At 43.7% G+C, this 13,310-nt stretch overlaps 1 protein-coding gene across 1 annotated transcript in view; it reads right to left on the reverse strand.

Annotated features, from left to right (window-relative positions):
* Nucleotides 1-1,377: 1,377 nt before the first annotated feature.
* Nucleotides 1,378-13,310, reverse strand: part of ccz1 (CCZ1 homolog, vacuolar protein trafficking and biogenesis associated) — a 39,161-nt gene continuing 27,228 nt past the window's right edge. The window contains 7 exon segments of the mRNA XM_084323250.1: nucleotides 1,378-2,051; nucleotides 3,483-3,610; nucleotides 8,252-8,410; nucleotides 10,907-11,024; nucleotides 11,710-11,743; nucleotides 12,171-12,176; nucleotides 12,178-12,283. Coding sequence (XP_084179376.1) covers nucleotides 1,996-2,051; nucleotides 3,483-3,610; nucleotides 8,252-8,410; nucleotides 10,907-11,024; nucleotides 11,710-11,743; nucleotides 12,171-12,176; nucleotides 12,178-12,283 — 607 coding nt within the window. The 3' untranslated portion in view covers nucleotides 1,378-1,995.

The following is a 13,310-nucleotide window of genomic DNA, read 5'->3' on the forward strand; positions in this document are numbered from 1 at the left end:
TAGCAGTACTGTCTATCTGTATGTCATATATGTCATATATGTTACGATGAATTGAAAATGGGGGACCCTGATGTAAACAAGATGAAAGTCTTTCTCTGGTCTGCATCCCCTTAACAATTGTATGTGTTGAGCTGTACTGTACCCATTCTGCAATCTGTTAATAAAGTTTTCAATCAATCAATCAATCAATCAATCAACCAACCAGAGAGGAGATCCGGTACAAGAATCGTATTCGTTGGATGGTTGATTTTTTTTATTACATTGGTTGCCATTTTGTCACAGGAAAGATTTGCCTCTAGGATGGAACCCAGGGCCCTCATTTATCAATGGTGCGTACGCACAGATATGTGCGTAACCCGTGCGTACAATCATTTCTAAGCAAAGTGTGGGACTCATCAGTTTGAACGTGTGCTTGACTTTGTGCGTATATTTACGCACAGCTCGGACCGTGCGTACCTGGCGCCCAGCGGTAGAATATGGAGACTGCAGACGCGGAAATAAGCTTCCATGCATTAGTTTCAACACTGGCGTGTTCTGTATGACCCGTAATTCATTATAGTTCATTGTAAAATAGCGACAGTAGTGTAATTATAACGGGCTCACGCTCGAACAAGAGGTTGGCCTGCTTGTTTGGCACGGGGGGCAGACGCAGAACACCCACCTCCAAACACGATTACCTCTGCAACAGGTCCTGCATTATTATTATGATTAAACATAGTTTAAAATAAAAAGCGAAATAATATTATTGTGTGTCATGTTTCCAAATAAGATTGGTCACAACGAAATGCTTTCTACTTCATTTTGTTGGTTAGAATAGATGACCTCCGTTGAAAATTCACTGAGACTAAAAGACAGTCTATTTGTGAGCTCCCGCACAGACGTGATAATAATAATAATAATAATAATAATAATAGCTTCATTTTATATAGCGCCTTTCAAGAGACCCAATGTCGCTTTACATAGGGGGAAAAAATAACAAAATACCAAAGTAACAAACATAGTGGACAGACACAACATATAAATATGATGGGATTCAAGTTCGTGTTTTTATTGATCACATAGGCAGCACATAGGCACCGAGGCTGAGCTACCGTATATGAGAGATTGGGGTGACAGCGGCTCAGGAGGTAGAGTGGTCATCTGGTAATCAGAAGGTTCCCTGTTCGATTCCGGCTCCTGGAAGGGTGTCAAAGTGTCCTTGAGCACTTACCCCTGCTCCCGACAAGCTGGTTGGAGCCTTGCATGGCTCCGCCATCCGTGTCTGTGTGTGTGTGAGTGAGTGGGTGAATGTGAGGCACAAATTGTAAAGCACTTTGGATAAAAGTGCTATATAAATGCACCATTTACCATTGTACTGACAACAGTTCACAAGCTTTCAGTTTCAACCACCAAAAAAAGAAAGACATTTGTTAACATGGAGGAAAATTAGAATTTCTTAATTTATTTAAAGTTAGGGTAGCTGTTTACAAACCACAATACTTTCGACATGATGGCATCTTATTTTTTGAAACTATACAAGATCGTCAACAGAACCTGAAGGAAAGAAACATTTATTGGTGCATGTTTGTTTAAATTAACTGTCTGGGTGTATTCATAAAAAAAAAAAAAAAAAAAGCATGAACCAATGAAGTCACAAAACACCATTACCAGTTGCCAAACTTAAGACAATGTATGTACAAAGAAATGTAAAGAAAATGAAGGACATGTACAGTAAAATTCTGATTTTACATTTAATTACAAGAAATTGTAAAATTGTTAAATAAAAGAAAACAAAAAAAAACATGACGTGAAAAGCTTCTTTTTTGTTGTCGTTTTACAATGCAATTATTGCATTACACTGATGCTGTCATAATACCCTGCAACGCTGACAGTTTCTTAGTGTGGTGACAACAGTCCTCGTTCTCTCCGTCTCTCATTGCGTCTCCTCAGTCGACGTCCTCTCCTCAGTGACGTCCTTGCTCTCTCGTCTCCTTAAGACATGTTTTGACATCTGAATCAGTCCAAGAAGAAGATATTGTTGAACTGCGTTGCGCAAAGCCTCTTGACCTCCTCTGCAAGGGGAAAGACAAAAAAAGGTCATTAGGGTCGGGGAAAGATTTAAGTGTTGGAGATGGTCCATTGTGGCAGGAATGGCAACACATTATCCTCATTGCTAGACGGTTGACTCAATTACGTCAGTTAATGTCAGCAGGGAGTGAGACGCACGGATACTAGTATTGGATTTCTGGTCGATACCAGGCTCAAATGTGATATAACTCTGTATGATTGAATGTACAATGACGCTGTATATATCGTGTGTATATATATATATATATATATACCAACATCTGTCTGTACATACCGGCATGTAATCCTTTCTACATATCCATAATCCTTACCCGCATATACATACCTGCATGCATATAATCCTTTCTACATATCCATAATCCTTTTTACATATCTGTAGATACTATATCTATATATATATATATCCCTTACCTACTCTTACTAGTAACACTGCTGGCCAGTATGACTACCATAGTGTCTTTATACCCGTTTCACTGTGCATATTAATACTACAACTCTGTACATGATATATGTGATTAGCACTATACATGAGACATGATACACTATTACTGTTGCACTTTACTGTTCCATTTGCACTCTGGTTGGAATGCGAAACTTATTTTCGTTGTACTGTACTTGTGCTGTATAATGACAACACATTTGAATCGAATCTAAATAGTCCCCCTACTAGGGGTGGGGGAAAATAGATACGTAGTAGTATCGCGATATTTTGCGTGGCGATACTGTATCGATACAGGGACGCCAAGTATCGATATTTAATTATTTATAAAAAATTCAAATACAAATTTGTATTTTTTTGTGTGGATATATATATATATATTTTTTTTGTATAAGGAAGTTGCATTGTTCACTTCAATACCTGTAATAGTACAGTAGTCCACACGCACACGTGTGCATTCAGTTAAGTTGGAATATGACTAATACAAACAGTTCAGTTTGTCAGGTACATGCAACACAGATTACAGTGTTTACATCTGTCTGCTTGAGAAAATACCATGTTCTGCAATAAAAATGATTGAAGTGAGATGAACAAATTAACTTTATTTTATTAGATAAAACATGTTGACAAATTCTACTTTGCAGTTGAAAAAAGCGAATAAATCGCAATATATCGCAATATTAATATCGCAATACTCAGCATATCGCAATATATTTAGTATCGCAATACTATCGTATCGTGACTCGAGTATCGTGATAGTATGGTATCGTGAGGCCTCTGGTGATTCCCACCCCTACCCGCCACCTCTTCTCACTGCTGGTGTTTAGTCCTGAAGTTGTCGGATACCGAACATCAGACTTAGACCATCAGCTGTGTCACTGGACAATATTAATTGAGACGGAATCCATTTTTCACCATTAGATTGATCCATGTGTCAAAAATACAGATACCCATCCCTACATGTTGACCTACTCACCGTTGACCTCGATCAGGTTGGCGTTCTTCTGGTTTAAGATGACGTACAACTCCCTCTGGTCGGACTTCTTACCGACTACCCAGTAGTCCGTCATCGCCTTTACTATGATCTCCTCATCTTCATCCACCCTGAGGAAGACATCGAGACAAGTTGTTTCTTAATTGTGCACTGTTGAGTCTGAGCTCGAGAAAAACAAAAATTGCATTACCTGCAATCAATGCCCCCGTATTGTTGCGTATTTGACGAATAAAGAACTTGAACTTAAAGGCCACAGTCATATTTTGTTGCACAACTCCCGCTTACATTTACATTTACATTTAGTCATTTAGCTGACGCTTTTATCCAAAGCGACTTACAAGTTCTGTACGACAAGCCATCAGGAAGGGCACAACTCTATCAGCTGAGCAACAATGTTCATCAAAGTGTTGATGCCTCAACAGAGCAAAAAAAACATTACGAAGGACAGCTCACACCCTGGCTTCCACCTGTTGGACCTGTTGCCATCGGGCAGGCGCTACAGGTGCATCAGAGCAGAACCAACAGGCTCAGAGACAGTTTCTTCCCGAGAGCCATCACCACCCTGAACCTTTCCCCCTCCTCCCACAGTGCAACATCCTACCCCTCAAGTGCAATACCTACCCACTACCGTCTGACACTGTGATTGTTATTTGTGTAGTTATTTTGTATATTGTAGTACAGTATTGTAACATTGTCTTATTGTATAATATTTCATGTTTCTCTATAGTATTTAATGTTTCTTGTATAGTATTTTATGTTTCTGTACAGTATTTTATCTCTCTCTTTTATTACCTGTGCGATTTTATTACTGCACCTTAAGTTTGAGTGCCAAATCTCGCATGCAAATATAATGACAATAAAGTACAATCTAATCTACTCTAATTCACATACACCACCAGGTAGTAGCCGTGTGATCCTTTTGATCACCTTTTCAAAAAAAGTGCGTTAACCTTAGTGCAGTTGCTTTTCTAGGAAACAGAACTGTAGTCGCTAGACTGAAGAACCACTGAAACCAACATAGAGCAGCTCCATCGCGTACCTTTTTGCATCACAGACAGTCCCAAATGAGTACAAGTACCATCTGGGACAGTGACATGCCGTTAGCATCTAATATATAAGATATATATAGAATATTGAAGGTATGAAAAAGCAAGCCAAAATATCAAGCATATCAAGCAAAGCGTTAAAAAAAAAAAAAAAAATTAACAGTGCTATCTATCCATCCATCTATCGAAGCTAGTCAGATTTTGGCCATTGTTTAAAGATAGTTTTCCTGAACCAATTTCATAGGTTCAATAGCCATAGGTTGACAGCAACTTTTTTTTATTGCAAAAAGGAATGACAATACCAATTTCAATGGCCCAGGCATTACCTAATAAGCATTTGTATAGCAGTGGGATACGGTGAGACACATCCACCTCCTAATCAATTTGTAATTGAAAAGTCAAGGGGAACAGCCTGGAGCACCCAATAAACACAGGTACACACAAGTGTGCACAGGCTGACATGGTGGTTGCATTGTTCACACTGAATAGCTACTACCCGACTACCTCCGATATGGGCAATAGCTTAACGTTACGCTTCAATTTGCATAATAAATACAAAGTCAACAGTTGCCGGCCTGTCCCAGAGTTTCTCTCTCTCTGGGTCGCCAGGTTGCACAAAACGTATTCAGCGTTGTGTAGGAAGGATATTAGATGGTGCGACGTGTCTGTAAAATATATAGTTAATACAGAAAAGAGAGCCTAATGTAAGAGGCTTATGTTCCCCCACAGCCTGTGCGGTTATCAGCTGTGACACATTGATCTAGCGTTGTATTGGCTAGACTTGGCTGGGAAGTGCGTGTTCATATTTGCCTTGGTGGCACCAGTGCGAGTGGGAGAGAAATTACATGGCTCTGCAATCATGTAATCCAACACGTCGGGTCTAGTTAGCACGTCACAGACTCATAGCCCCAGACACTCAACTAACCGCCTCGGCCAGTCCTTCATACCAGCGGCCATCAGGCTCCACAACAGTGGGCAGGGACCGCTGCCAGACATCCAACTACTAGGAACCTAGTAGCTGACTCCCACCTAAAAGGACAATATACCTTATGCATACCACACCTTATGTGTATACTGTATACTTCATCAGAGCATATATTTAGCATTTTTATATATAATAATAACTGGACTTTTGAAGAAGTCTTTAATCATGATGCAGTAACACACACAGATGCAATTTTTCTTTTGGTCGCTAATGAAATCAAGTCTCTGCGCTTGACCCATTTGATTTGATTTGATTTTATTAGGGATCCCCATTCGCTGGTGCGATAGCAACCAGCTAGTCTTCCTGGGGTCCAAAAAAAAAAGAATACAAAAACAATCACTATTGCAAAAACAAAATTATTAAAAGTCAGTACACACAATGCATAATGAAACTACTGTAACAATTAAGATAGCTAAAATTACATTAGTGTAAAACAAAAACAAAAAATTACTTTACAGTGTTAAAAACAATTTAAGATTCTTTTAAAAAGTGAATCTACTGTAAATGCAGCAGAGGTTCCAAGGCAGGCCATTTCAAAGAGTTAATGCTCTAAAAATAAAAGATCTCCCCAAAGCGCTGGTTCTAGGATCTGGCAATTCAAGCTGCCCACTACTGGAACCTCTAGTGTAATGCTCGTGCACAGTATTACTAAAAACAATCTGATTATGTATAAAAACAGGAGTTTTACTGCTCATGACCAACTTGAACAGCACAAGTATATTAAAAAAGACAATCTATTTTCAACGTTAAGCCAAGAGAGGCGGGCATGCATACGGCTCACATTAGACCTTAGTGAGCAGCCCAGTACCAACCGTGCTGCCCTGTTCTGGACCACCTGGAGCTTCCTGAGGTCACCACTGGCAGCAGATGACCACATCGCAGAGCAATAGTCAAGATGACATAAAACTAAACTTTGCACTATCTGACATAAAAGGGGACAGGCAACAAAAGAAGCACATTTCCTGGAAATACCAATTGCTCTTCCCATTTTTAAAACAATATAATTAATATGCTGAGACCAAGACAAGAGTGCAATCCAGCATCACTCCAAGGAGTTTAGTACTTTCAACTTGTTGAACTGCCGAATTACACAAGTTTAAATGAAGCTTTGGATTTGTAGATAACCTATGCCTTGTTCCCAGCACAATACATTTAGTTTGAGATATTAAGGACAAGTCCCCCCCCCCCCCCCAAGGGCAGCCGGGAGCAGATAGGGGCTTCGGCATGGGGCCACGCCCCGGGGACCAATCCAAGTGCTCCTGTCCGTCTTCGTCAGGGAACGCGACATCGATCTGTTGTGCATTCTTTTCCATTGGGTTTATCTTATCGGGGGGGGGGGGGGGAACCCTTGCGAGCACGGGGAGAACATGCAAACTCCACACAGAGAGGCCCGGGAGATACCCCACCTGGGTACCTGGCAACGCGGAAACCTGGTCCCCAAGCAGGAATCGAACCCTTGACCTTCTAGCTGTGACCACTACACCAACGTGCCGCCCTTATATTATATATTAGATCCTATTTAGATTATTGGATTATTAGATTATATATTGTAACTATATTTATTGTAGGGCAAATATAACTGACATCCATACCCTCATCTTGCACCTTGTTGCCCCTAAACGCATGTCCAGAGTTAATTATATTGTTAGATTGTTTACACTGCATTTTTATAAAAAAAATAATTATATATTATTATACTATAATTCTATGTACCATGTCTTCTACTACCTGTACCTCCCCTCCCCTCCCCCATGCTGCCTGAATTTCCCCAAGGGGATCAATAAAGGAATATCTTATCTCATCTTAACTACACAACTAGTCTCAATATCACTGTTGAATTGAACTGTGATAGTCCCTTCCCAGTTGCTTTTGATGTACATCAACAATACTGTATGTCTAACATCAAAGGAATCTGTAACATGTTTTTAATTGTGTTGTTTAACTTCACCAAACACTTGCTTTATTTATACATTTATTTATTTATCCATCGACACTACAGTTAGGCCTGAGGAAAGAAACCCCATCTTTGTCAGCGATGTTACAAGCTACAAGCTTACCAGCTATATGGAGGGCAAGCTAACCACACAAGTTAATGAGTTTGAATATGTTCTGCAGAGAATCTTTTCCAAGTACATCATTTCATTGAGCTGTAATTAACACAAGGATTCAGTGTTGTTTACATTGGCAATGTTGAGAAATCTGATCTATATTCTGATGTATGACGGGTTAAGAAGGAAAAAAAACATTTTCCAACTAATCAAACTCCTCAAGAATGTATGTGAATACATCCCATATGTATATGGTCCAAAAGATGTCCTACTCATTGTTCCTTTTTAGCTTAATTTAAAGGAACACAGCAACATTTGGGGAAATTAGCTTATCGTCTTCTCCAGAGAGAGACAAGAAGATAGATGCCAGTTTGTTTCCTCTCTGTGCGTTCAGTAGAAAGCTATCTGGCTGCACGTTAGCCTAGCTTAGCACAATGAATGGAAGCGGACAGTGCCGGCTAGCCTTCGGGAGAGGTGTTAGTTGGACAATGCCTAGGCTAACCGGCACTGTCCGCTTCCATTCATTGTGCTGAGCTAGGCTAACGTGCAGCCAGATAGCTTTCTACTGAACGCACAGAGAGAAAACTGGTATCTATCTTCTGGTCTCTCTCTCTGGAGAAGACGGTAAGCTAATTTCCTTTAAAGCCAGCAGGTCAAGTGAAGAACAGATACCTGGTGAAGTCACAGTTGATGTCTCCCAGGATCTTCATGAGGTCAGGATGGACGGAGGTCAGGGAGACACTGGCCGTCTTCCTCATGTGGATGGTGCTCTTTTCTGCCAGGTTCATGTGGTTGAAGTAGATGAACTTAAACTGGGGCTCCTTGTCGGGCCTGAGTGGACACGGGATAAAGGACGGATGGGTGAAATACAGTGAGAAGAAAATGCATTCTACAGTGTTGCCGATTCAATACTTAAAATAAATAATAAGAGAAAGCATGTTGACGCAAGAGAAAAACACTATGATATTCAAACGTCGCTTTGAGCAAATCTGACCACGTAAGAGCAACGCCAGGAACCGGCTCACTTCGGCTAAAGACATCCCTTTGTTGACGACAAACGTAGCAGGAAAATGTGTGTGTTTTTTCTTTTAGCCACTTTTTCTCCCATTTTTCGATTTTTCTCCCATCCCAATTTTTCATATCGTCCAATTCAACCCTCCCCTGTCTTTCGAACGTTGTTTCTTGCCTCCCACAAGCCGGCTGCAATGTGGACTAAGTCATACATAGCACGAGTCCCCTCCGATACTCGAGGTAACAGCCGTCGCATCTTTTCACCTGCGCAGCTCGATCTTTCAGCGTCGAGGGGTCTGGGCTTTGGAGGGGCCCCGCCCCCGTCGCTTCTTGATTCTACTGCGCAGGCGCACCAACCGACCTGTAGGAGTCGCTGTCCACAACGCCCGATCCCCACCCTTCAGTTTTCCCTCCCCGTAACACGGCCAATGTGTATTACTGTGGACGACCAGCTAAACTGAAAGCAATGTGGAGAGCGGGGCTCGAACAGGAGGTTCCAGCCTAGTCTCCAGCATTCGTTGCGAGCGCCTTGCCCACTTGCGCCACGTAGCCGCCCAGGAAAATGTTATTTTTAAGTCAGGCCGTCAAATCTAAATTCGCAAGATAGGCCAGTGGCCCCGTTCCCATCGATGGGCAGCTGCTGGTGCCATTAATCAGTATGATTTCCACACTCGTTAAAGAGTAAGGCGAGATGGCCACTCCTCGAGGTGACGGAGATAGCCAGGGGTTAACCGCTAACCGCTAACTGAATTGCTAAGTTTCTCTGGAAGCATGGACATGTGCGCCGCACACTTAAACCCGCCCTCGGCAGGGACGTGCACAGGACTTTAGAGGGGCAGGTGCTCAAAGGCTGAAAAGGGCACAACACTTGTGTGTATATATTAAGCTCGCGCGCGTAGCGGGGGGCCCCCTTTTTATGCTTTTTGGGTTTTTTTTGTGATCAAATATTGAATATTGAACTATAATAATCAGTGCAGGAGCTCACTTACCCTTGAAAGACACTTTTATCACTGACTTAAAAGGCCCATACATCTCCATAAATGTTCAGGGGGGAGGGAATAAGTGCTTACCCTACAGACCCCAAGAAGTGCTGTATATTCTGTATTGTTTAATATAAATGCATTTTTTATTCCAATCCCGATTTGTATTTGAGATTCCCAGATCCCATCGGACTTGACTTCTTCGTGTCCCTCAGTGAGTGTAATACCAGCATTCAACAGCGGTTTCTATCATGATCATCATCACCACCCACGCTATGCATAAAATATATAGGTCCGCGGAGAGGCACGCTGAGGAGGCCGTGCAAACTGCAATGGAATATGGGGCATCTCTCTCTTTACCTAATATTTTTATTCTATCCTGACATTTTTCAGTTATGCGTAACGGTAAAAAAAAAAAAAAAAAGGCTCAAAAAGGCAGGTGCTCAGGCACCCCTTGGCCTCTATGTGTGCACATGCCTGGCCCTCGGTTACTACCGCGCCAGTGGCTATTGGCAGTTCCAGGAGGCTTGCTCGACGACGACGCAGGGCCTATATAGCGCCGGCAGCTGCATGCAGAATTTTGCGCAGCATTACTTATTCAGTCTATTATTCACTAGGATAATTAAGAGGAGCCCGTCGAATTGTCTCGGCAAGAGAGTCCGGTCTTGGGTTACAGGCGGGGGCTTATCTCAAGCGATCTGTTGAGGTTAGCGGAGTGCAGGGCCATGGGTGCCAAGCTCCGCAAGCAACACTGGAGCAGTGCTTGAGTTACCCCTAAGTAGTGTAGGTAATAGCGTCTCGTCTGACATTATTGTCAGCCAATGTACTTTAATACAGTGGAGTGAGTGTGCATATATACCAATGACAAACATCACCGTCTGTATAATGACCAGGGAGAGAAGTGCTTTGTGTGAGAAAGGCAACGGGAGAAAGATATAAGTCTAGGGACGCTGGTGGAACACAGCCCAAACGGTACCATCACAGATGGTAAAGGCAGAACTACCAATGTCTATTTTTACATCCGAATAGGCTCCCTTTTCTTTTTTGCTATTGTGTGGGCCTTTTTTCCCCGTGTACTTAGTCCAGCAAGCCGAGCAAGTCGAGAGCACAAAACCTCCTCTACACGCCACGCGACATATCATGAAGACTTCACACAGTTCAACAGCAAGAGATAGTTTCCCTTTTTTTTTTTGCAGTTTGCTGAAATGTGGTCCGAATGCAATATCGGGAACGACGACGACAAAAAAAAGGCGACATGTTAACGGGCAACGAGTTGTTGGTAGAGGAGTGTTTATAGGGGCGTTGAGAGGTGTTGATGTAAGGCTTGGCCACCGACCCTGATATTCTGCGGTTGATGTTGAACTGTTCGCATATGTCTGAGGCCAGCAGGGTGAGCTGAGGGCCCACCAGACCATCCAGCTGCTCGCAGAACTCCCTCGTCAGCTCCACTGAAGCTGGACCGTGGTGAGAGGGAGGGAGAGAGAGAGAGAGAGAGGGGGAGGTGGATAGAAAGAGAGAGGTGGGTAGAAAGAGAGAGAGGTGGGTAGAAAGAGAGAGAGGTGGGTAGAAAGAAAGGAGAGAGAGAGAGAGAGAGAGATGGATAGAAAGAGAGAGGTGGGTAGAAAGAGAGAGAGGTGGGTAGAGAGAGAGAGAGAGAGAGAGAGAGAGAGAGAGAGAGGTGGATAGAGAGAGAGAGGGGGAGGTGGATAGAGAGAGAGGTGGGTAGAAAGAGAGAGAGAAAGAAAGAGAGAGGAGCGGGGGCAGGAACGAGGAGGACGTTTTTAATTTTAGAAGCAGTGAAATAAGGCAAATTAGAATACATAAGAAAACCGCTAACAAATAAAACTCCAGAAATACAAGTAAGGAAAGCCTTAACCCTTTCACTGCCACACGACAGAAGGTTAACCCTTTACTATCACACAACCGACGGGCGATGCTCCATCATTAGCATCATGAGCTAATGATGGAGCATCGCCGTCGGTTGTGTGATAGTAAAGGGCTAACCTTCTGTATCGTCACCGTGAAGGGGTTAACCCGGCTGTCGTGTGGCAGTGAAAGGGTTAAGTGGGACACAGAGAGAAAAGTGACATCATCACATGACCAGGTGGGGGTGGGGGGGGGGGGGGGGTGGTTACTTACCACTGATCATGAAACAAACGGCGGCGCTCATCGCCTGAAAAAGAGAGAGAGCAGATCCAGTCACAAGGCGAGAGGAGCAACTTGATCATTTTAAAATTCGGGCCATCTAATCCTCCCAAATCCCTATCATTTGATAGGCCCGTGCGACCGTTTTTGGCTTAAGTCTACGGTTCGGCAACAAAAGGTCAAACCCTTCAGTCACACCCAGATTATCAAGAATCATCTATAGCTAAAAATAATACATATTTTGAATAAAGACATAAGAGGACTACCCAGCCCCCCCCCCCCCCCCCCCCCCCCCCCCCCCCCCCCCCCCCCCCCCCCCCCCCACCCCCCCCCCCCCCCCCCCCCCCCCCCCCCCCCACGCTCTAAAGCATTACAAACAAAGCTGAGTGAATCTAGTGATTAAACCTGCGGGTTTCTCACGAACGGAGAGGCTTTAGCTCATAATTAAATTTCACCTTGTAGAACGATCAGGTGCAGCTCCTCGCAGCTCTCCTCCGTGTTCACAAAGATTCGGGGAAATCGGAATTTGGCCTCCGGGTCTTTGAGATTAGCGGGTCCCGTCAGAAACCTGGAGAGCAGAGAGAGAGAGAGGATAACCCAACGTGACCCGGGGGAGAACGCATTAGCTCGGCGTCCGCACGGGTATCCGTCAAGATATGTCTCAGTGTGGGGGGGGGGGGGGGACACACACAACAACAACAGTGTTCTGTAACATGCGAGCACTGTATCCGAGGTACATAATCAACAGAGATAAATCATGTCAAAGATAATGCGCATAGCCGTGTGTACACTCCCTTATTCATAAGCTGCTCTTGGGGGGGGGGGGGGGGGGGGCGACAACACACACACACACACAAGCAAACAAACAAACAATTAATCAAATTCATTTTCTCTGCAGCGCTAATGGAAATAGATCAAAGGTTTCTCCTCCTCTCGTCCGACAGACACGACCGCGACAGATCTAGGTTCAGTGTGATGACGCGCGTAGCCACACCTAACCTTGCACAAAGAAACCACTGTTGGACAAGTGAATTCTTCGGATGCCAAAGATTCCACTGTGCATCGAGATGGAATTATTAGTGTGGAGTCGTGTGTGCATTGTGCGCATGCTTACGTGTGCTTATGTGTGCGTGCACATGCTTACGTGTGCTTATGTGTGCACATGTGTGTGTGTGTGTGCGCTTGTGGCGTGTCGCCCTTTCACCGCTCGCCGAATCACAGTCGTGTCTCGACTCCTGCCGCTGGGGTCGTTGCTAACTAATCTTATCCTGTTACCGCCGTGCGGGCAGGATCCCCCGCGCGGGACGGCCCCGGGCAGGATCCCGCGAGGGACGGGGCAGGACGGAAACAGCAGGAGTCGGCTTAGCGAGCGGTTGGATCAACTCCGAGTTGCCTACAGTAGTCATGACTCACCAGACAGACACGCATGCGTGAGAGAGTCGCACCGATTACGTAACAAAACAAACTGCTGTAACTAGGGATGTCCGATATTATCGGCCTACCGATATTGGCATTAAAATGTGATATCGGAAAATATCGGTATCGGTTTTCATTTAACCTTTATTTACCCAGGCAAGCAAGTAAGAAAAAAAATT

This window comes from Notolepis coatsorum (genome assembly GCF_963971535.1).
Source record: "Notolepis coatsorum genome assembly, chromosome: 10".
Lineage (NCBI taxonomy): Eukaryota > Metazoa > Chordata > Actinopteri > Aulopiformes > Paralepididae > Notolepis > Notolepis coatsorum.